We start from the raw sequence: 24,539 nt of genomic DNA on the forward strand, positions 1-24,539 counted from the left end.
CAATATTTATTAAATTCTTAAACAAACATGGAAGACACTGTGCTGGGCATATGAAGACAGACAAGAAGCAAGGAAACAAGGATTTATTAATTACCTATGATGTGCCAGTCATTGTGCTAAGCCCTTTACAAATATAATTTCCTTTGCTACTTATGACAACTCTGTGAGGTAGTTGCTATTATTATCGTTGATTTAGAATTCAGGAAACTGAGGCAGACATAGATTAAGTGACTTGATCAGAATCATACAGTTAGTAAGTGCCTAAGGCCATATTTGAACTCAGCTCTTCCTGACTTCAGATCAGGGGCTTAATTTACTGTAGCATCCATCTAGAAAGGAAATATCTGAATCCTCAAGGAATGTATATTCTACTAGTGGAAATGCATATTCACAGATAAGCATATCCAACATCTTCAGTACAGTGGTTATCTAGAAGTAATGTGCCTCTATTTGAAGACAGTCACTGATGGGCATCTCACTACCCATCCAAATCATCATGTTTCATAGTTAGTCAGCTCTAAGGTTGGAAACATCTTTGTATGGGGATAGAGACAGAACTTGTAATCTCCTCAGTGCTGGGAATTCCCAGATGAGGGAACTCTTGGTACTCTTACTGGTTGGCACCTTTTCTGACACTGTTGAGAGTCACCTGGAGCTCTGAGAGGTTTTTGCCCAGTTAGGATGTGCCAGAGTATGCATTTGAACTCAAGTCTGTTTTAAAAGGAGATCAAATCAGCTTTTCTGTTCTTTTTTCCCACTGATCAAAGTTCTGCTCTCAGGAACCAGGCAAAAAATAATGCTTGTTTCTTTCAGCTATTTGAAGAGAGCAATTCGATATCTTCACTAAGTCTCTCCTCTAGGTTAAAATTTTCCAGGTTCTTCAATTGGTTCTTGTATTGATCAAGTTCTAGTTTCCTTACCAACTAGTTATTCTCCTCTGTACACTCTCAAGCGTGTTAACGTCTGTCCTAGGATGGGGTGTCCAGAATTGAACACCGTGCTCCAGATGTAGCATCTATGCTGGACCACACTTGGAGTACAGAATACTTGCCATTCTGAATCACCCTAGATTCCCTTCAGGGCTCTCAGTACCCTGGGGCAAAGGGTGGGGGTGGCTGGTACTCCTCAGGGAGAAAGCATAGTTTATCACTTGGTGACCAGGGACTGTCCTGGCTTGTAGTCTCTGAAGAGATTGTTCTCCTCCTAGGGCCAGGCAAGATGGGTTTCTCAGACGTTGAAATGGGGATGGTTGATGTCCCAACTGTTTTCCTCAGAGACAAGCCAAGATGTTGAATTTTGGAGTGAGAGGTGTGTTTTGGATGTGAAGCTTGTTCAAAAGGATCTACATAGATATTTATGGGGGAGTTCTGGGCTTCTCTTTCTGAATGACTCTCTTCTACTTGGGTGACAGACTCATTGCCTACTGGGCTTGGGACCTCCCTGGCTTGGCCCTCTTCATGCCTCTCAGCTGCTACTGAATCCAGGAGATGGCTTTTGATTTGCTCTGTTATCTTCTTTCCAGTCTGAGGCAGATTCTTAAGATTCTTCCAGATTTTTTGTGGGGCATTATTCAACAAGGCTTTCCCTGACTTCTGAGCATGGCTGGTGGCTGGTGATTGGTCAAAAGGTTGGGATGAAGAGTCTGATGTGTTGGCTTTGGGCTTCTCTGTCATTTTTTTCCAAGGTAGAGGCATGGGTCTCAGGGATACCTGGAACAGAACTCAGTGTGAATGGCTATGTCACCCTGGGTTGGACCTTAGAAATATCAGAAGGTTGGTTTTTATACCTTTCTACTCCTCCCTCCCCTTTTAAGCATCCTTCCCTGACACAAGATCTTGGTGTTGCCAAGTATTCTTCATTAGGGTACTGGGATGATCCTTTCTGGAACTTCCTAAAAAAATAAAACACTAAGCTACGAATGAGGAAACCTGGGTTCTAGTCCCAGTTCTTCTAACTAGTTGTGTGGTCTCAGACAGATCATTCCCTCTTCTCTAACTGTGAAAGGAGAGGGTTGGACTGTATTTCTTGAAGGCTTCTTTAACGTTCTGACATTCTAAGTTTTATATTCTAAGATTCCACTCTGACATTCTGTGGTTTATATTCTGAGTTCATTTCTAAGTCTAAAAATTCCATGATTCAGTCTGACAAGAGAATTTCCATTGATATGATATTTTTAAGACTAGTGTTTAATCATCCATTTATCAAAGGCATGGAGATTTAAGCCAAAGCAATGAGGTGGCAGGAGGGGCATGAAAAGGGGGGAGGTTTAATGTGGACAAGAGCAAGAGTAGAGACACTGGGATCATGATATAGAATGGGCAAGGCAGAGAGTAGAACTGATCTAAACCAAAAGGTTGTGTAGGGCCTGGACAAAGTGTTCCTCAGTCCTCCTTCACTTCCTTTCTCTCTCTCTCTCTCTCTCTCTCTCTCTCTCTCTCTCTCTCTCTCTCTCTCTCTCTCTGTTCTCTCTTCCTCCCTCTCTCTCTCTCTCTCTCCCTCCCTTTCTGTCTGTCTGTCTCTCTCTCCCTCCCTCCCTTTCTGTCTGTCTGTCTGTCTGTCTGTCTCTCTTCTTTACCCATTTCCCCCCAGTTTCCATGCTCCTTCTCAGGTGTCCACCCACGAATATATTAATTTGTGGCTGCAAGCAGCGACACTATCTCTCTAACAATTATTAGTTGGGTGGCTGTGGGAAAGTCATTTAGGGTGGTATTCTTCACCTGGGAACCATGAATTTGTTAAAAAATATTTTTATTGATAACTATATTTCAAAATAATTGGTTTTCTGCATTTAAAAACTAGTCTGAGAAAGGGTCCATAGATTTCACTATTTCATTAGATTGCCAATGGGGTCCATAACACAAAAAAGGTCAAGAATTCATGACTTAGAAATTCCCTGAGCCTCAGTTTCCTCATGTGAAAAATTACTATTGAATTGGGATGTTTTTGTGAAATAATTTTCTCTCTAGCCTCCCCTGAAAAACTTGATTCTAAGGGGATAAATAATAACTACAGTACCTACTTCACAGGCTGTTGTGAGGCTTTAATGATATATATGTCTATGTCTCTCCCTCTCTCTCTTTTAAACCCTTACCTTCTGTCTTAGAATCAATATTGTGTATTGATTCCAAGGCAGGAGAGTGGTAAGGGCTAGGCAAATGGGAGTTGTGACTTGCCCAGGGTCACACAGTTGGGAAGTGTCTGAATCCAGATTTGAACCCAGGACCTCCCATCTCTGGGCCTGGCTCTCAATCCAGTGGGCTAACCAGCTGCCCTGAACAACAATAATATTAATGTTAGCTATTATTATTATTACTGACATCACATCTTATCTCCAGGCCTGGTGATCTATTACTGTGCCACCCAGCTGCCTCAAGAATAGCATCTTGACCATGAACATTATCCAAAGGTGGAGTGGGATGCCTGCAGAGCTAGTAGGTTTCCCTTTCCTGGAGGTGTTTGGACAGAAGCTGGATGACTACTTGTTGGAGGGGAGATTGCTAGTCAGATCCTTCCAGCTGAGATTCTATGATTTTTTTTTTCAATTCTTTAGGGCTTCTCTTCAGACTGATGTTGATTCACTGATTGCAACTCTTTTAGTTTAGTTCAATTAATTCTGAACCTTGCTAATTGCCTGTCACTTAGATCATATTATTCTCAGCTCTATAGGATCTGTATGGGGAAAATGTCTTACAGTGATGGAGGGAGACAAGCAGGGCTTGAGCTTGGGAGCAGATGAGCCATCCACTGGGCTGGTTTTACCACCCACTGCAACGTTAGAATAAAGGGAGAAATCATCATATTCAACATCATTTTCATTTACCTGGAAATAAAAACAAAAACAACAAAGTCATTTCTTTCCATTCATTCAACCTGTATTTATCAAGTGCCTACTGTGTGAGAGATATAAACTTCTTGAACGTGGGGACAGTCTCATTTTTGTGTTTTTATCACAGTGAAGCAGAGTACTTGGCACATAGTAGGTGCTTAGTAAAGGATAGTTGATTATTAAATCTTTATTGATTATTCTGTAGCAGAAACTATGTGAGGCCCTGGGGATAACAGCACAAAAATGATATGTTCTTTGCCTTCATGGACCACCAAGTGAGGACAAATAAGTCATGATAATAGCTAGTATTTACATTACACTTTGATGTTTGCAGAACACTACATGTTATCTTATTTGATCTTCCCAACAACCCTAGGACATAGATGATATTATTATCCCTATTTTACAGATGAAGAAACTGAGGCTGAGAGAGGTAAAGTGATTTACCCAGTGATTCACTCAGCTAGTAAATACCTGAGGCAGGCTTCAAATTAAAGTCTTTTTGACTTCAAACCCAGCACTCTATCCACTAAACCACTTAGCTGAGAAGGAGAGAGTCTAAGACCAGAATTTATGAAATAAATTCACAGGAGTTTTTAATTTAAGGAAAATAAGACATGAATTATAGGACTCTAGAATACAGGATCCCAGAATCTGAAGCCATTTCATTTGTTGTTGCTGAGTCATTTCAGTTGTGTCCAATCCTTTGTTACCTCATTTTGGGGTTTTCTTGGCAAAGGTATTGGAGGGGGTTGCCATTTCCTTCTCCAGCTCATTTTGCAAATGGGAAAACTGAGGCAAGCAATGTTAGATGACTTGCCCAGGTTCACACAGTTAGTAAAAGCCAGAGAATAGATTTGAACTCATGAAGATGAGTCTTCCTGATTCTAAGCCTATAATGATTCTAAGTGCTCTATCCATTGCACCACCTAGCCATCCAATCCTATGGATCCTTTCTAATCAGAGTCTCAAAGTCAAATTGACATGGGCTGAAAGTGGGCAGTAAGGTGTAATAATAGGAATGGGACCCTCACACTCTGAAATATAGCATTTGTGTATTTTAAAATTTGATTTCATTTAATTCCCTAACCTAGTTATAGTAGAGTTAAGAAATTCTGGTCAATTTCCCTCCCGGAGCTGGGGTGACTGTAAAAAAGAAGGGAGGCTTTCCTTTTTTTTATAATGAAGAGTGTTGGGTGGTTTGTCTCCCTGGCGATGTAACACCAGTGAAGCAGTGGAGTGGACCAAGTGGTGAGGGAATTGGGGGTTGAGGTGAACCCTGTTGATGGAGGGAAGATGGCAGGATCTCTCCCTCCCTGGGGTTTGAGGTAACCTCCAGAGAGAAGGAAAGATGACTTTCTCTCTCCTTTCTCAAGGGATACCAACAGACTTTATCCCCTGAGTTCCTGTGAGAGCAAAAGCTGAGGGGAAGAGATGGCAGTTCCCCTGTCAGCACCTTCTGAGGAAGGTTTTTAATCTACCTTCCTCAGCAGAGAATGTGTGGCAGACCTAGTCTGGTCTTGCCACAGAAAGGGCCTGGACTCAAGCTTTGAGCCCTGCTCCCAATTACCCAACACCCTTCACTTGAAGAGATAGGCCAAAGCCAAATCTGGCTTATAGCTAAGGATTTATTTGAAGGAAGGGCTAGAAACAAGGTTGAAGGAAAACAGGGGGAGGCTGCCCTGTCAAACAAAACCCACAGCAGCTGGATCAAGGGGCCGGTGCCCAAGCCCACAGACGCCTCAGCCCCTTTCCCAGCTCACTGCTCTCTTTATGATCTCTAAGCTATTATATATTAAACTAGATCTAAATCAGTTCAAGGAAGGGAAGGAGAGACCAAGAAGAAGCAAGAGGGCCGGGCTCAGGTTTTGTGTGAGTCCTTTCCAGCTCCTCCTCAGGAACAGAGATCTTGGTGGCAGGTGGAGGAAACAACAGAATGGATTTCTTGGGAAATACAACTTCAGGAGTTATAGGCAGGAAATCTGGGTCCTCTTGTGGCTTTGGAGCGTCCCTCAGCCACTCAGAACTGAACTTCACAGCTCTTCACAGCTCTCTGAATCAGAAGACTCCCGGCTCTCCAGAATCTCAATCAACAGTTCTCTGTCCACAATCCTTTGCTGTCCAAACTGTCGCCCTCAGCTCCTGTCCATCAACTGTAGAATTTCAGAGGTCTCCCTTTCCAATCCCTACATGACCCAGCTATCTTCCTTCCCTTCCTTTCCTTACCTTTCCCTCCATTTTTCCCTTCCACACATTTCTGCTTAAACATTGGTTAAACATCAACTGCAAAACCTGTAGTTTCAGCATTAGTCAAGCATGAATTGTAGATTGATTGGCTACCCATTCTGTGGAATGATCTGTAATATTCTATGTTGGGCATCAGCTTTGTGCCTACTTTGTTTTATTAATTACTCATGTTGTTCTTAGAACTGAAAGACATAATTAATTACCTATCGTAGTCCTTCAGTGTGCCACATTCCCCACTCCCTACATTCTCATTCTAGCAGGGCAGTGAGACCTATCCCATGTTGATAAATGATGACAAGGTGAACAATGGGGAAACATGGAACATGCACTGGGGATTCTGGCATCCCAGAAGAATCTCCCAAACTTGCTCATGCTCCATATTTTCTATGGCAAAGCCCCCTAAACATACCTCCATCTGAACTTGGAATGGGAGGTGACAAGCTCCCAGACCCCAATAAATATGCCGATTCTGATCCACAGGCTGTGGGAGCTGCCACTCTACGGTGGAAGTAGTCCCTCTACAGGGGAGCTGCTATTCCACGCTATTAGCTCCAAAGAGGCTACTCTACTAGCCCTTGGGTTTATCCATCACCTTTAAGGCTACCTGATTAGGCCCCAGACTACTCCACCATCTAATAGGTTATTATATCACCATAAACCACTTCTTCAAATAAAATTCTTTTCTAACCTCTGGACTTAATGGAGTTTGACTCTTCCATTCTTGAGGTGAGACCCTGCTACAAACATGGATGTGTTTCTCCCACAATGAAATGAGACCAGATAATTGGATCCTAGAGTCAATAAGTATTTCTCAAGTGTTTACTTTATACGAGATACTAAGCCCTGGAAACACAAGAAAAAAAGGCAAAAATACAGTCCTTGTCCTCAAAGACCTCACATTTGAACAGAGGACACAAATATAAAAATAACTAGGAACTTACTAGATGTATGCAGAGTAGATGGAAAATTATGTCAGAAGAGGACTAGGAGATTGGGAGGGAGCTAAGAAAGACCTCCTGAAGAAGCTAGCATTTGAGCTGCATCTTGAAGGAAGTTGGGGAAAGGAAGAAGAAGCAAAGATGAGGAGGAAGAACATTCCCAACAAAGGCACTAGATCAGGAGATGGAGTGTTTATGTTTAAGTCACAGCAAGAAGGCTAGTGTCATTGGATCAAAGGGAAGGGAGAAGGTACAAGAAGATTGGAAAGGAAAGAGGCAGGCTATAAGGGATTTAAATGCTAGGGCATCTTCTATTAGATCCTGGAGGTAAGAGGGAGCCACCAGAGTTCATTGAGTAGGGGGTGACATGGTCAGTCCCATGTTTTAGGAGAATCACATTGGCAGTAAGTGAAGGGTGAAGTGAAGACACTTGAAACAGGGAGACCAGTTAGAAGGCAAGGTTAAGGGTATAAAAGTATGTATTATCTATTGTGTATTTGTGTAAGATGTGGTTATGATTTTAACTAAAATATGGAGAATGATGATTAAATGATTATTAAATCTTTTAAAAAAACTTACCTTCTTTCTTAGAACTGATACTAAGTATGGGTTCCAATACAGGAGAGTAGTAAGGGCTTGGCAATTGGAGTTGAGGGACTTGCCCAGAGTCACACAGCTAGGAAGTATCTGAGGCTATATTTGAACCCAGGACCTCCTATCTCCAGGTCTGGCTCTCCATCCACTGAGCTACCTACCTGTCCCTATTAAATCTTTAAAACGTTTATGTGAAGCTTTGGCATTGAATCCTTCTAAAGGCTTTTAATATTAGTATGTCACCTGAGAATAGAGCTAAGGATGGTGAGGCTGCCATTCCTGGTTGGTTCTGTATATGTTTTACCCCTCTAATGAGGCAAATGAGTAAGTGAGTAGGAAAAGTGAGTTGAAACAGTGGTGTATTTCAGTATCTCATGTAAGAATACTTGGAAATTGGTTACTAGACTTTCTTCATTCCTCAAGAAAGAAGAGTTGGAGAAAGACTTGGACTCTCTTGAGATGGGGGAGATTTTCTGAAGATGTTTTGAATATTGGATCTGGCTATCCCCTGATTATAACAATGAAGGTACTTAGCTCTTCCTTTATTGGGAAGATTAAATTGTAATCCCCTATTTTTAGATTTTAATCCCCTAAAATGTTAACTCCGTATTTAAAGTAGATCTACCCATTTCAACTACAAAAAGGTGTTAACTAACTACAAAAGGTGTTAACTAACCAAAAAAGGTGTTAACTAACTACAAAAGGTGTGAACACCCATTTCATACATTGAGTGGGCAGTCCTGGAGAGGAGCGTCTGCTGTGATTGGTAGACATAAAATTTAGGGGAGGTGACATAAGAGAAAAAGGTCTTTAAATAGAGGAAACAGAAACACACAAGGATATAGATCAATCAGTCACTCGGAGTTGGACTGGAAGACAGCCTCTCAGATGTAGTAAAGAGAGACACTTGAGAGACTGGAAGACAGACATTCAGACTTGGAGTGAAGACACTTGGCTGTGGAACTGGACCCCTGGAGAGGCTTGTGCAGGAGACCTCAAACTACTTTCTTTTTAGACGGTCACCATGGTGAGTGTAAAGACTGACTTAGTTCCTTGCCCTTTCTGGAGGTGTGAACCTCTGAGAAAGGCCCATCATCTTGAGATTCCTTTTCCCTGACTGGTACCTTAGAATTTCTAAATGGTTTAGAGGAAGCCAGATCTCTCTCTCTCTCTCTCTCTCTCTCTCTCTCTCTCTCTCTCTCTCTCTCTCTCTCTCTCTCTCTCTCTCTCTTCCCCTTTTTCTCTCTTCCTTAAATCTTCCTCTATTGTAAATAAAACTACCATAAATTCCATTCTACTTTAGTAATTCATTTTGGGATTTAGAAGTTAAATAACAGGTGACCACCGATTAATATATTCAGTCCAACCAATAAATCTAACAATGTCCTGAGTCATGTATCTGGGGGAAGTTCACATCTGGAAATTGAGAGAAGGTAATTCGAAGGCAATTTGAAGACTTCAGAGTAGCAAGTTAGAATGTGTCACACTAAAGCTACCACACCTGGCTGGAGAGGAATTGTCTGAACCCTGTATTGAAGATATGCATCAGAAATATTAAGGCAGTGGTAGATGATTGAAGAAGGGAAACAGTTGTGTCCAGTGGAAAGGTTTAAAAGATCCACATTTAGTCTCATACAGAGAAACCATAGGATCCCAAAGTCAGAATTTTGGAATGTTCACAAAGACCAGATTAAAATTTGACAGGCAGAGTCCACATTGATGGCATATTTCAGCAGGAAGGAAAAAAGCTCTCCCAGTTAGTGCTGCATGTGTTGTCCAGAAATTAGTTAATGTCAAAAGAGCAATGAGGCCAGAAGAGGCAGGTGCTGTCAAACCATCCCAGGAAGCACCAGGCTTGATGACCCATAAACATCTTTTACTGGACTTGAAAGAGGGAAGCAGTGGTTTATATATAATGAACTGCTGGAGATGGTGGAATCATCTAGGGAAAAACTTGATTATGCTGAGAGGGGACTACAAGAGAGAAATATGACTTTCAAAACATCTTGTTCATCCTTTGTTTTTGAAGAGGACTAATGACATCAAGGGGTGCGGACATGACTTGTGCTTGAATTGGATGTAAGTGAGGCAGAGTTGCACAGTCACCCACCTCACTCTCTCTTCTAGAGTCATCCAAAGCCAGTGGCAAGACAAAAAAGTCAGGATGACTGGCAATGGGCCAGGATGTAGTGAATGACCTTTGTGTTTTCTACATTTGACCCAGCTCTAAGTACTCCATAGCTGTTGAAATACATTGTTCTCATCTAACCATTCTGCCTGAGGAAGTCTTCACAAACTTGGGATAAACATCCCCTTAGTTCACCAACAGGTTTGAGGTCTGTCGGTTACCTTCAGCCTGGTTAAGCCCATCTGCTGAGACAGTTTTCTTGGTGTGGCTGTTATCTATGCTACAACTTCCTAGAGCCAGAAGTGAGAGCTTGGTGAAGGGCAGACACCATTGGTGGATGAGCAGCCCTGAAAAGGGCTTGGTAAGCCTTCATATCTGAAGTGCTAGTCCTTCTGGAATGCCCCATACACCCCTCCAAAATGACTTAAGAACTCCAATATTATCAATAACCAATCACAATTCTAGCATGTTATCTGCATCTTGACAGACAGATAATAGATTCAGGGTGTAGAATAAACCATATTTTTTTGTGCACAGCCAATGTTGGATTTTGTTTTGTTTATGCATATTTGTTACAAGATTTTTTTTTCTCAGTAGATAGGGAAGGAGTGAGAGAAAATTTTTTGTTGAGTTGTTTTCAGTAGTGTTTGACTCTTTGTTACCATGTTTGGCGTGTTCTTAATAGAAATACTGGAGGGGTTTGCCACTTCCTTTTCCAGCCCATTTTACAGATGGAATAACTGAGACCAACAGAGTTAATCAACTTGCCCTGGGTCACATGGCTAGTAAGTGTCTGAGGCCAGATTTGAATTCAGGAAAATGTGTCTTTTGGACTCCAAGCCTGGCACTCTATCCACTTTGATACCTAGCTGCCTTGGAAGAGAAAACAGATTTTTGTTCATTGAAAAAATTTAAACTAAAAAGCAAACAAAATAGGAAAAGGTCTGTTTAACAAGCAAACACACAATACAGCTCAATGCTACCTAACCTTATGACCCTCTAGGACAGGACCACTAAACTGATCCATCAAAGGAATATTGTAGAGAGTTTTCACCCTAAAAACAGTTTCTACTCATATTTTATCAGTGTTTGATGAAGTATCTCTTATTATTCTTGGTAAAAGATGGAAAAAATTGGGCTAGACAGTGGTAAAATTAGATGAATTCACTGCTGATTCAAAGGCTAGACTCAGAGACTAATCAAATAGATGAATGACTTCATACTAGCTTGGAAGGACTCCAGTCGAGTCACTATGGAATCTTCACTTTGATCGTTTGCTGTTGGATATTTTGTCAATAATCTGGAAGAAGACAAAATTTATCAAATTTGAAGCTGACCCAAAGCTGGGAAAGAGAGTTTTGAACCTGGATGGTAGAGTTAGCATTTAAAGAGTTCTTGATAGGCTACAACACTGGGCTGAATCTCATTGAGATGAAATTTAATAGGGAATAAATGTAAAGTCTTACACTTGGTTCAAATTCAAAAGTCAGTCAATAATCATTTCCTGAGAACTTCCCAGGCACTGGGCAAAGTACCCAGGATACAAAAAAGGCAGAAGATAATCCTTTCTCTTGTAAAAAAGGAATTCTTTATTCTTCTTTTAATTTAATGGAGGACCTGGAGATCCTCTTACCATAGAGATGTGTAGGGATTAACCAGTCCAAAGTGACAGGAAGTAGAAACCCTAGAGATAGGAAGGAGGAACCATAAAGACAGGAAGTGAGGTAGAAAAAGGTTATAAAAGAGGCCAGTGTGAATTGCAAACAGTTGGGGCTGGCAATTGGATGATCAGTTGCTGACAGTTAGGGCTGGCAGTTGTGGGGAAGTTGGCTGCTGGGAATGTGTTGGGTTGGTGGTTGGCATTTAGTTGCTGGACTAAAAAGGTGGGCATTGGCCTTTAGAGGGCTTTTTGACCTTTTCTGGGTTGGAAGGTGGCTGGTCTTCATTGACAGACCTAATTGGGGTTGGATTAAACACTAATTAGGTTGTTTTTGATTGGGCTGGATTGGGTTGGAACTTTGTGGGATAATTGTTAGTTATAGGCAGTTACAAGTAGATATAGGCAATTGTAGGTAGTAATTATAGGTAGTTATAGATAGTTATAGGATAACTAGTATAGACATTAGGAAATTTTCTTTCTCTACCTCTTTCCTATATTTCTCTCCTCTACTATATTCATTTTACTTACATATTTCCTTACTATCTGTATTTTAATTAAATTAAATTGTTAATTGTTAAAAGCTGCTGGAAGTTTTCTTTTCTCTGGCTTAAAGGGATAATATTAATTTACAATTCTACTCTATTCTCATTAAAACTTACATTATTAAAAGCTATTCTCTTATTTTGTCAAAACCCCTATTTTTAACCCTCACACCCTCAAGGAGCTCACATTCCAATACAGGAGAAAATATGTAAATAAATGGGTACATGTAAGTTTTACAATATAAATGGAAGGTAATCTCAGAGGGGAAGGGAGTAGCAGCTTAGGGAGTGAAGAAAGGCCTCCTACAAAAGGTGGGATTTGAGCTCTTTTTTTTTTTTAAACCCTTGCCTTCCATCTTAGAATCAATACTATTCTAGGGCAGGAAAGTGGTAAGGTCTAGGCAATGGGGGTTAAACGACTTGCCCAGGGTTACACAGCTAGGAAGTATTGGAGGTCATATTTGAACCCTAGACCTCTCATCTGTCACCTAGAGTCTTAAAGAAAGCTAGGGAATCCAGGAGGTAGAGATGAAGAGGGGAAAATACTCCAGGTACAGAGATGGCATGCCTGTCAATGGAAAAGTATGGAGGCTAGAACTAGAGTGCTGAGTTCAAGGAATAAGACTGTAGAATGTGTGGAAGGAAGGGAGGTAAGTATAAGAAAACTGGAAAGGTAGGAAGGGGGCCAGATTATGAAAGACTCTGAATGCCAAAGAGAGGACTTTATACTTGATTTTGGAATAATGGTATTTATTGACTAGGGGTGACATGGTCAGACCTACATTTTGGGAAAATAATTTTGGCACCTGAGGGGAGGATGGATTGGAGTGGAGAAAGACTTGGGGCAGAGAAAACCAACTAGAAAACCATTGCAGTAGTCCATGTGTGAGGTGAAGAAGCCAAGAACTAGCAGGAGTGGGAAGAAGACAAATGCAACAGATGTTGTGAAGGTAGGAGCAATAAGATTTGGCAATAGATTAGAAGAATGACAGTGAGGAATGAAGGATGACAATGAGGTTAGAAGCCTGGGTAATTGAAGGGATGATCATATTCTCAATAGAAATGTTTAGAAGAACAGAGGATTTGGTAGGAAATAGAGGAGGGGTTTTGGGCATGTTGAGTTTGAGATATTTATGAGATAGCCAATTCGAGATATCCAAAAAATAGTTGGCAATGTAGGACTGGAACTCAGGAGAGAGATCTATGGATAGGTAGATCTGAGAATCATTTGTATAGAGATGATCATTGAATCTAAAGAAGCTGATAAAATTACCAAGTGTAAGACTAATAATACTTAAATTTATAGGATTTAATAACAACAACAACAAAGTGAGAGAGAAAGGGGTTCCTTCAGCCAAGTGAGCAGAACAAAGAACCAGAGACCCAGCAGCCTGCCATGATCAAGCCAAAGCAAAAAGCAAAAATCAAAAAGCTGTGCAGTGTGTGTTTCAGCAAATCTATAAACAAACCCAGGCTAGGGCGCAACACAGGGATGCAAGACAAGGAAACCCTGGGAAGAGTAAAGAATGCTGGGAAATGAAGTCCCCAGGGTACAAATTTTTAAAACATACACAAGGAAAATAATGTAGAGGGAAAAGAAAATTAATACTATTATTATAGAACCCTACATTCATCAGCTAGATTAACCCTGTGTGTGGTTACTTCTCCTACATATGTTTGGAGCAGAGTTTGGGTACATGACCAGACCTGTAAGAAGTCCCTCCTGATAGGATCTTCAGATATCTTGCCAGGAAATGGAGTAATTCTACTATCTATCTCATTTTACAGAAGCTCACGCTTCTGGCTTCTGGGGAAGGATAGCCCTGACCAGTTCCATCCATTCACCAGTGATGTGGTAGAGGCTCCCTGTGAAGTCCCTCCCACCCACTGTCTTCTCCTCCTCACCCGGCCACATGGTTGAGTTAGCAGTTCCTCAAAGGGCTGGATGGCATTTTTCTGATAGAAGCTCACTAGTTCCACTAATGTTGCATGGACACCTTTCTCTCCAGGGATTGCCAAGCAGCCATCAGGTAAAAGCTTGATCATGAAGTGGCGGCAGCGGTCCTTGGATCTGAGGGAAAGAGACTATGTGTCAGGTCAAGTGTCTATGTGAGAGGAGCTATGTCAGGGTTCAGGATTGGGGTTGGAAATGGAAACCAGTTTCTCCCACACCCAAACTAAGAGATGAGAGAGAATTGGTCCTCTTTCCCTGAGAGAATGTGTTAAGTCATCATGTGCCTTTATGCCTTAGTTCTTGATCATAGACCAGGTACCACTCCATATACCTTGAGGAGAGGGAAAAAGGGAAGAGAAAGTCAGGAAGGGGAGGATCAAGGAAAAAGTGGGGAAGGAAGAGGAAAGATCTGGGAAGGCAGATTTCATACTGAAAAAGGTTGTTTTATTTATTAACCAAAATCAGTGGCAGCTTTCTGAATCAGACCTTAGCTCTTCATTTTTAATACTTCTTATAATCTAAACAACTGGAAAAACATTAATTGCTCATGGGTAGGCTGAGATAATATAATAAAAATTATAATCCTACCTAAATTAATTTATTTATTCAGTACCATACCAATCAAACTATGAAAATATCAAAGCTATTTTAAGGAACTAGAAAAAAGTAATAGCAAAATTCATCTGGAAGAACAAATAATCAAGAATACCAAGGGAAATAATAAAAAAAGGTGAAGTATGGTGGCCTAGCAGTTCCAGATCTTAAACTGTACCACAAAGCAATGATCATCAAAACAATCTGGTACTGAGTACGAAATAGAAGGGCAGATAAATGGAAGAGATTAGGAATAAATGACCTCGGCAATCTATTGTTTGATAAATCCAAAGATCCCAGTTTTGGAAATAAGAACTATTTGACAGAAACTGCTGGGAAAATTAGAAAACAATATGGCAAAAATTAGGTATAGATCAATATCTCACACCCTATACCAAGATAAGGTGTAAATGGGTATATGGTTTAGATATAAAGGGTTATATTATAAGTTAGGGGAACATAGAATAGTTTACCTGTTGCATCTATGGAGAAGGGAAGAATTTATGACTAATGATAGAGAACATTACCAGATATAATTTTGATTATATTAAACTAAAATGATTTTTCAAACAGAACCAATGCAACCAAGATTAGAACAGAAACAACAAACCAGGGGAAATTTTTTATAACGAATTTCTCTGATAAAGGTCTCATTTCTCAAATATATAAAGAACTAAGTCAAATTTATAAGAATTCAAGTCATTCTCCAATTGACAAATGGACAAAGGATAGGAATAGGCAATTTTCAGATAAAGAAATCAAAGCTATCAATAATTATATGAAAAAATGTCAGTCCCTCTGGATTAGAGAAATGCAAATTAAAACAACTCTGAGGTACTATCTCACACCTATCAGATTGGCCAATATGACAGCAAAGGAAAATGATAAATGTTGGAGGGGATGTGGCAAAATTGGGACACAAATACATTGCCTGTGGAGTTGTGAAGTGATCTAACCATTCTGGATTATGCCCCAAGGGTTATGAAACAAACAATGCATATCCTTTGATCTAGAAATACCACTACTAGGTCTGTATCCCAAAGAGATTTTTTAAAAATGGGAAAGGAACTGTTTATACAAAACTATTTACAGCTGCTCTTTTTGTGGTGGCAAAGAATTGGAAATTGAAGGGATGTCCATCAATTGGGGAATGGCTAAACAAACTGTGGTATATGATGATGATGGAATACTATTGTGCTGTAAGGAATGATGAACTGGATGATTTCAGAAAGAGCTAAAAAGACCTTCATGGACTGATGCAGAGTGAAATAAGCAGAACCAGGAAAACATTGTATGCAGTAACAGCAATATTGTGGAATATTCAATAGTGATAGACTTAGCTATTATCAGCAATACAATGATCCAGGACAATTCCTCGGGATTTATGACAAAAAATGCTATCCCCCTCAGACAAAGAACTATGGAGTCGGAATGCAGATGAAAGCACACTATTTTTCAATTGTTGATTTGAGTTTATATTTGGGGGTTTCAGTTTTATAAGAGTACTCACAAAAATGAACAATATGGAAATGTGTTTTGCATGATAAAAATGATAATACACAGACCAAATCTCCTGCTAGCTAGGGGAAAGGAAAGGGAGGGAAGGAGGTAAGTTCAATCATATAACTTGGGAAAATATGTGTGGAAATTTGTTATACATGTAATTGGTAAAAAAAAAAAGAAGAATTCTTATAGAGCTGGTCCATGGTGTCATTTCTGTGAAGAAGGACTTTTCTGGAACAATTATTAGTATAAATTCCAGGGAAATCAAGGCAGTCATCCAAATAATTAATGTTTGAAATATGTGTTCTTTATCCATTCACTGAAGTAGATCCCTGGAGAAAGAAATGGCAAAATGCTCCAGTATCTTTGCCAAGAAAATGCCAAACGGGGTCACAAAAAGTTAGACATGACTGCTATGACTGAACAATAAAAGTAGATCTTTGACTGAGATCTCTGCGTCCCTGGTAAGGGCAGGGAATTTCTCTCTTTAATGTTCTTTTGCTTTCATCAACCATGTTTTTCAGTAGAGCAAAAAACTAGTATGAAAGAGAGGGAGAAACAGACAGATAGACCCAGATGCAGAGACAGAGTCAAATAGGGAAACAGAGAGATAGAGAGACAAAGAGAATCTGCAGAGATAAAAGGGAGATTAATCTCACCAGCTGAGAGTTGAGTTATAAAGATGATTTAATGTGCCCCTCTGAGTGACTAACCAGCAGAGATACTGTGTTCAGGGGAGCAGGATGCCACAAGAAGGGAAAGGACATTAGGGGACCTGCAGTTCCAGAGGCCTTATTGCTTTACTCCACGAGTACTCTTAAGTATGTAATCACGTTTCCTAATGGCAATGTGTTTATTTGTGGGAGAATGTGTTCCAAATTTAGAGGGGATGTTTTCTAGTTATCATTTTTATTATGCCCTCTTAGTAAATGCCTTTGCTTTGAGCTAATTGGTCTAGTAACTGACTATTAAAGGTAAACTCATTGGTGAGGACTTGTGACATAACTGTAGATTGTAGCACTCTCACAGAAGACACCACTAACATTAGATAATAGCTTTTCTCTGTGGGACCCAACTCCTGAGTGAGTACAAGTTGAGTCCTTGTCTATAATATATTTAGGAATTTATAGGGATCTAATGGGAAGATTTCCACCCAGAGTCCATCCAGGACTCTACTCCTTGGTATTTCAGGAACCTTGTAGGGATTACACTCCCCAGACAACTTCCCACTAGCCACCATCCTTAAGATCCCTCTCTACCTCTAGTTTTTTGTTTTGGAACCCAAATCCAATCAACTTTGTTACTGACACACCCTTTCCAAGAGCAACCTACTCCCCTATGGCTCAGTTAGCTATCTCTCTAACTAAAAAAAAAACAACAAAAAAACCCTACTGTTTTTAGAATCGATACTATGTATTGGTTCCAAGGCAGAAGAGTGGTAAGGGTTAGGCAATGGGGGTCAAGTAACTTTCCCAGGATCTTATAGCTAGGAAGTGTCTAAGGTCACATTTGAACCCATGACCTCCTGTCTTCAGGTTTGGTACTCTATTCACTGACCCGCCTAGCTTCACCTATCCCCATAACTTTATAAAACAAATTATCTTTCTCTTGGCGTGGACAGCATTCTTTCTCATAAGTCTCACAGGATTGTCCTGGATCATTGCATTGCTACTAGTAGCAAAGTTGCTTACATTTGATCATTCCACAATATTTCAGTTACTGTGTATGATGTTCTCCTGGTTCTGCTCATTTCATTCTGCATCAGTTCATGAAGGTCTTCTCAGTTCATATAGAAATCAAATAATTATCATTCCTTATAGTATAATAGTATTTCATCACCATCATGTATCCCAATTTGTTCAGCCATTCCCTAATCGAAGGGCAATCCCTCATTTTCTAATTTTTTTGATATCACAAAAAGGCTGGCTATAAAATATTTTTGTATATGCTTTTTCTTTAAACTCTTTGGGGTACAGACTTAGTAGTGGTATTGCTGGATCAAAGGGCATGAATTCTTTGAAAGCCCTTTGGTCATAATTCCAAATTGCCTTCCAGAATGGTTGGATCAATTCACAATTCTACCAGCAATGTATTAGTATCCCAATTTTGCCACATCCTCTCCAACATTTATTATTTTCCTTTATTGCCACGTTGGTTAGTCTGCTAAGTGTGAGGTGGTACCTCAGAATTGTTTTGATTTGCATTTCTTTAATCAAGAGGGATTTAGAATACTTTTTCATGTGATTATTGATAGTTTTGATTTCTTCATCTGAAAACTACCTATTCATATCCCTTGCCCATTTGTCAATTGTGTTTCTCTCTTTTAGACTAAGTTTATCTACCTCATGTCAGAGAGGTGACAGACTCAGTGCAGAATGAGGGAAATATTTTTTGAACATGGCCAATATGGGAATTTGATTTGCTTGACACTTTTTTATTATAAGGGTTTCTTTACTTTTCCTTCTCTTTTTAAAATAGGAAAGGAAAGTGGGAGGGAGAGAAAATAGTTGAAAAACAATTAATTTAAATTAAAGAGCCTGCCCTCTCACAACCAAACCCAAATAAATAAATACTAGAAATGGTTTTGCTTTGGCATTTCTATCTGGCAATTAGCACAGAGCTTGGCATATAATAATTTTATTAAATCTTCATTCATTTATTTATTTATTGAAAATTTTGTCTAGATCTCTATGTGTTGCAGGATTCCATGAAGAAATTTCTTATATATATATATATGTATGTGTGTGTGTGTGTGTGTGTGTGTGTGTGTGTGTGGCAGGGGCCCAGAAGAATTTCCCTTAGGAATGTTTGGTTTCTCACTTGAAGAGGAGGGGCAGGGCATTTATTAAATGCCTACTGTGTGCCAGGCATTGTGCTAAGCACTTTACTGATATGATCTCATTTGATACTTAAGGTAAGAAAGTAACCTTTAGATAACTTCAGATCTTCTTTTGCTTTTTGAAACCCTCTTGGGAATAGTCTTTTCCTCTGAGAGGGAAAGCAAGGTTTTTCTTTTCTGTTTTCTTTGCTTTATTGTTTTTGGGTTAAAGAATTTTGCAAGCACCAAGACAGGCAGAAATATATGAGAAAGACATGTCTGTCTGTTAAACTGGGAAACCATGAATTGAAGATCTCCAGGTCTAGCAGCTACAATAGGCATAGACTTTCAGGGAAGAATGTTAATTTCAATTAATCAATAAACATTTATTCAGCAATTACTATTGTGAAGGGGGAAAGGGATTACATTTATTTATTTAAAACCCTTACCTTTTGTCTTGGAGTCAATACTGTGTATTGGTTCCAAGGCAGAAGAGTGGTAAGGGGCTAAGGCAATGGGGTTCAAGTGACTTGCCCAGGGTCACACAGCTGGGAAGTGTCTGAGGACAGATTTGAACCCAGGACCTCTGGTCTCTAGGCCTGGCTCTCAATCCACTGAGCTACCCAGCTACCCCCTGGGATTACATTTAAAAAGTTTAGACTGGGTAATTTGAGAGTGTGGTCATCAGGAATTTAATTAATTCTGAAGAGATTTTATTTACAATTTATTTACAAAATGTAAAAAGAGTGAAGCGAGAAATCAGAGAGAGGATAAGGTAAGATAGCTAGTCTCAGCACTAAGTAATTTAGCCCTTCTCTCAGCCCAGGCAGGGAGAGTTTGTTCTTAGCTGGATGGGCCTTGGCCCTTGTAGCTGAGGCCCTGGGGATACAGGGAGCCTCTCACAAGAGGAAAAGTCTTTCCTGTGGCTGGTCTCTTCAGAGCAAAACCAGCAGTTAAGAGTCAGCCTTTCAGTCACCACGTGTCAGTCCAGTCAGTAGATTCTTTATCAGCTACACCAGGAAACCAGGGTCTCAGGTCCAGTCAGCAGATCAAGGAATGAAGAATTGTCCTCAGTCTCCACTTCCAAAAAATGAAAACCTATGTCTCGCAGGAAGTAACAGCTCCTTTTCAAGATGCTTCTTTTGTGTCACTTCCTGTGGCTTCCTCTAATTCTATGTCTAACAATCACAGTCAATACTCTGCTCTAGGACTGCCTAGAAGGTAGTCAGTTGATTCTGATTCTTCACCCATTATCCCACAGGTGGATCTCACAGACCTCCCCCACTCAAGTGTGAATGGGGTGTTTTCACCTTTGGTGATTAAGTCTAAAAGGGGGCAGATCTTCATACTTAACTTTTAAGTAGGGTGTTTACACTTTGGGGAATTAAATCTAAAAATAGGCAGGGGTTACAATTTAATCTTCACCATCAGGGGAGAGTAAGTATTTACATTGTTATAATCAGGGGAGAATTAAATTTAATCTTCACATTATGTGCCAGGCATTGTGTTAAGTTCTGGGAATACAAAAATACAAAAAAAAATTCTTCATTGCTTAAAAAGTGGGCCACAGGAACTTTGTTGAGACTTTCTTCATGTAAACTAGTCCAGAAAGTTTATACAACATATTAAAAAGTTTGAACTTAATAACTAATTCAGACCAAGCCTTCTCCTATGCAAATAGAAGAAATTAGAAGAGATTTGTTCCTGTCTTGTCTTCTGCTCCCTGACCCTTCACTGCAAGAAAGTGCCAAACTCAGTCTTTCTTGTATTATGAATTAGTAATATTACAGGATCAGAGATCAGAGATTTAAAGCTGGAAAAGATCTTAGATGTCATTTAGTTCCACCTTTTCATCTTACAAACAAGGAAACCAAGATCCAGAAAGATGAAATGACTTTGCCAACCTCACATAGATTATAAGATTATAAATGACCAAACTGGAATTTGAACTCAGCTGATTCCAGCTAGATATTTTTAGTTTGTTATATACCATATTAGGTCAGAAAGGGAGGGGATCCCCATTCGGTTTTATTTGCTTACCTGTAGGAGAGTGTGTAGCCCACATGACTCTGGCTCATGCGTACTAGGAAACATCCTGGTGGTTTCTCCTGGAGCAAACTTTCAGCGGCTCTAAAACAATATAAACAAGCCTGAAATGGTGCCAGGACAAATCCCAAGACTCAATCAACCTTTGGCTACCCATTCAGACACTACCTTCCACCCCACAACCCTGGGAAAGTTTTTTGACAATTCTGCCTCCTTCCTCTCCATTAAAAAAATATCATGTAAACCTTGGCTTCTTCCAAATCCCCTCTCCTACCTCCACTCTAAGGCTCTCATCTCTGAATTATAGAGCTAGAAAAGACTTCAGAGGTCATCTAGTCCAGCCTCTCTAGCTCATCATGCCCCAAAACTGATCAAGCAACCTCTGTTGGAGCAACTCTGATGACGGAGAGCTCACTCTCTCTTTGAGTTTTTCACTCAGTCTTATGTGTATCTTCATAGGAGCTGTCTGATGTGGAGCTAGTTGATTAGTTTATTTTCCCTTCTTTAAGCTAAACATGCCCCTATAGCCATAGGCTGGGGAATGAATGGCAGGGAGGTGGGAGCTGGTATTTCTGCTCAGGCTTAGGTTGGTCCAGCTGCAACTGGGGTCCTCTCCCAGCTTTAGGCTTCATGTATAGAACATTCTACAGCAGCTGCCAGTCTCATGATTATATAACTTTTTGGAATGTATTTTGGAATCTGCCAAGACAGAACTGGATCACTCTCTGCACATGTGGTTGTGGGGGATGATGATGCCTACAGGATGTAACTGGTGGGAAGGGGGCAGGGGAAGAATATGGAAAGGTCTGCTGTTCAAAAGTATTTCTTTTATTTTTTAGTTGTATCTGACTCTTCATGACCCTATTTGGAGTTTTCTTGGCAAATATACTGAAGTGATTTTCCATTTCCTTCTCCAGCTCATTTTACAGATGAGGAAACTGAGGCAAACAGGGTACAGTGACTTGCCCAGGGTCACATAGCTAAGAAGTATCTGAGGATGAATTTGAACTCAGGAAGATGAATCTTCCTTATTCTAGGCCTGGCACTCTGATCCAACAATACTAGGTAGTGTTTATGAGGCACTTCATGGCTCAGAAAGAACTTTCTATATGTTAACTCATTTGAACCTTCCAACAATCGTGCAAGGTAGGTGCTATTATTATTCCCATTTTATAGATGGGGAAACTGAGTTACAGAGAGATTTAAGTGACTTTCTTCAGCCCACTCAGACAGAAAGTATCTGAGGAAGGATTTGAACCCAGGACTTCCTGATTTCAAGTCCTGTGGGGTGTCCACTGTACCACCTAGCTGCTTAATAATATACATATATAGGGGTAGCTGGGTGGCTCAGTGGATTGAGAATCAGGCCCAGAGACAGGAGGTTCTAGGTTCAAATCTGGCCTCAGACACTGCCCAGCTGTGTGACCCTGGGCAAGTCACTTGATCCCCATTGCCTATAAGACGGAAGATAAGGGTTTTTTATTTTTAAAAAATATGTATATAATATACATATATATGTCAAGCACTTTGCAAACTTTAAAATCCAATAGAAATACTAGTTTTTATCGCTATTTAACCCCCCCCCCCTTCCATCTTGGAATCAATACTGTGTATTGGTTACAAGGCAGAAGAGTGATAAGGCTAGGCAATGGGGGGTCAAGTGACTTGCCCAGGGTCACCCATCTAGGAAGGTTCTAAGACAGATTTGAACCCAGGACCTCCTGTCTCTGGGCCTAACTCTCAATCTACTGAGCACCCAGCTATGCCCTATTATCACTATTAATGATATTTCTTCCTGACACTCTGTTCTGTGCATAGAAAGGGAGAAATTTGGGGGCATTTGGGTAGCTCAGTGGATTGAGAGCCAGGCTTAGAGACAGGAGGTCCTGGCTTCAAATCTGGTCTCAGACACTTCCTAGCTGTGTGACCCTGGACAAGTCATTTGACCCCCATTGCCTAGCCGTTACCACTCTTCTGCCTTGGAACCAATACACAGTATCGACTCCAAGACAAAAGGTGAGGGTTATAAGGAAGAAAAAAAAAGGGGGGGGGACTCGAAGGCATGTAAGCAGAGACCTGGAACCCAGGAGAACATAGCCGCAGGTAGCCACCTGCTTCTCTTGCCTTCCTCCACTTGCATTACCATCATTCTTTGCCGGAGCTGAGAAATGTATTGCTTTAACAGTGCAGAGTTTGCAAGAAGTTTCATCTCTAATGTCTAAGTTGTGGATACCCAGAATTTCCAGCTTCTTCTCTGATTCTGGGCAAGATGGGGAGGATCCTTTGCTTGGCCCACTGCTGACACAAGAGGAGGGGAACTTACTCTCTGGAAATGGCGCCATGGTACCACGTAGGGATCCCATCTTGCATCAGCCAGCTGGCTCGAGTCTCTCCAAACCCATTCAGATGAGAGGAAAGTGATGGTGCCTGCATTTGGCCTTTAATGTCCTCTCCCTCTGCGAGCCACCTGTTATAAAGGGAGTGAAAATTCAAGTCTGATCAGCTCAGCCCCAGGCCCCCTCCTTTCCTCAGGTTAGGCTCCTTTGTGAGCCCGAGGCTTTTGGGGCCGCTGGTGAATACATAACACTGACCTCAGACATCTGGGAATATAAAATTACAATCTGTTTTTTGTTCATGCGTTCAACCAACACATTTTATTAAGGACCCACTCTATTCAGGGCTCTGTGGGAGACTCAGCTAAATGAGTCATGTAGGTCCTTGTAGTCACAGAGCTCACATTCTAATGAGGGGATAAGAAGAAGAAACAAACCAATCAATAAATATTAAAGAACTGAAGGCACTGGGTTGCATAGATCAGCTTCTCACAAAACACTCTTTGGCTGGTGTTCCCAACCAGGATAGTGCCTGGCACACAGTGGCATCTTGACTTTGGGAATGTCAGAAGTTAGCTTGGGTCCTGGGTGCTACAAAAAATGGCGAAAGGTTCTTCATTCCCATGTAAGCACGCAGGCTAGCTAAACATCGAATAGAGGACAGATTTGACTGAACTCAACAGAGACACCAAACAGAAAGGGCTTACACCTGGATCCACAATCATCAGAGCAACCTCTTTTCTTTTCTAGTGGACCTTCCTTTTCCCCAGGGAAGTAGAGAATCCTCCAGACTTATAGTACCACTCTAGGATCAAGATCCCACTACGAAAGGGAAAACACTTGATATTGTGAGAAAGTCAGATCTGACCTCGTCAGTCTTGGAATTGCCAGTTGGTTAAACCCTTTCTCTCAGATATGAACTCACTGAGCAGTGGAGGGCAAGATCCAGGCTGCTCTTTTGTCTCCTGATGCTTCCTCTTCAGTACTGGTCTTCCATTTAAACTAAGAGTTTGCCATTGTCCATGAACTACTTCTCTTTCGGAGACTGGATGCAGGAATTGGGCATCATCTAGGAATTCTTGCTCTTCCCTCTCGATGGCTTGGTACAAGAATTCAGTGTTGTCCAGAAAAACCTCCTCAGTGTACAGGTGGCTTGGTCCTAGAATTCTTTTCCATTTGTCCAGTAACTCTGCCGGGTCCCACTGCTTCACCACTGCTAATTCACTTTGGCTAACTCACATTCCTATGACTTCAGCCTTAGTCCAGAAATTCTCTCTGTCTCTCCACTTTCTTGAGCCATTGCACGCACTGGGGACACATGGATTTCTCTGGATGCTGGAAGCTGGAAGCATGCAT

The 24,539-nt window shown here is 40.7% G+C and overlaps 1 protein-coding gene across 1 annotated transcript; it reads right to left on the reverse strand.

The window, feature by feature from the left end:
- On the reverse strand, positions 1–23,313 carry HSH2D (hematopoietic SH2 domain containing). The gene is made up of 5 exons (XM_056820984.1): positions 23,174–23,313; positions 20,845–20,934; positions 13,841–14,006; positions 3,692–3,841; positions 1–1,709 (listed from the first exon to the last, which is right to left on the reverse strand). Exons 1-5 carry the CDS (start codon positions 23,281–23,283, stop codon positions 1,086–1,088), a joined length of 1,140 nt encoding a protein of 379 aa, XP_056676962.1. The 5' UTR covers positions 23,284–23,313; the 3' UTR covers positions 1–1,085.
- Between the last annotated feature and the right edge of the window lie 1,226 nt (positions 23,314–24,539).

This window comes from Monodelphis domestica, chromosome 3, assembly GCF_027887165.1.
Source record: "Monodelphis domestica isolate mMonDom1 chromosome 3, mMonDom1.pri, whole genome shotgun sequence".
Lineage (NCBI taxonomy): Eukaryota > Metazoa > Chordata > Mammalia > Didelphimorphia > Didelphidae > Monodelphis > Monodelphis domestica.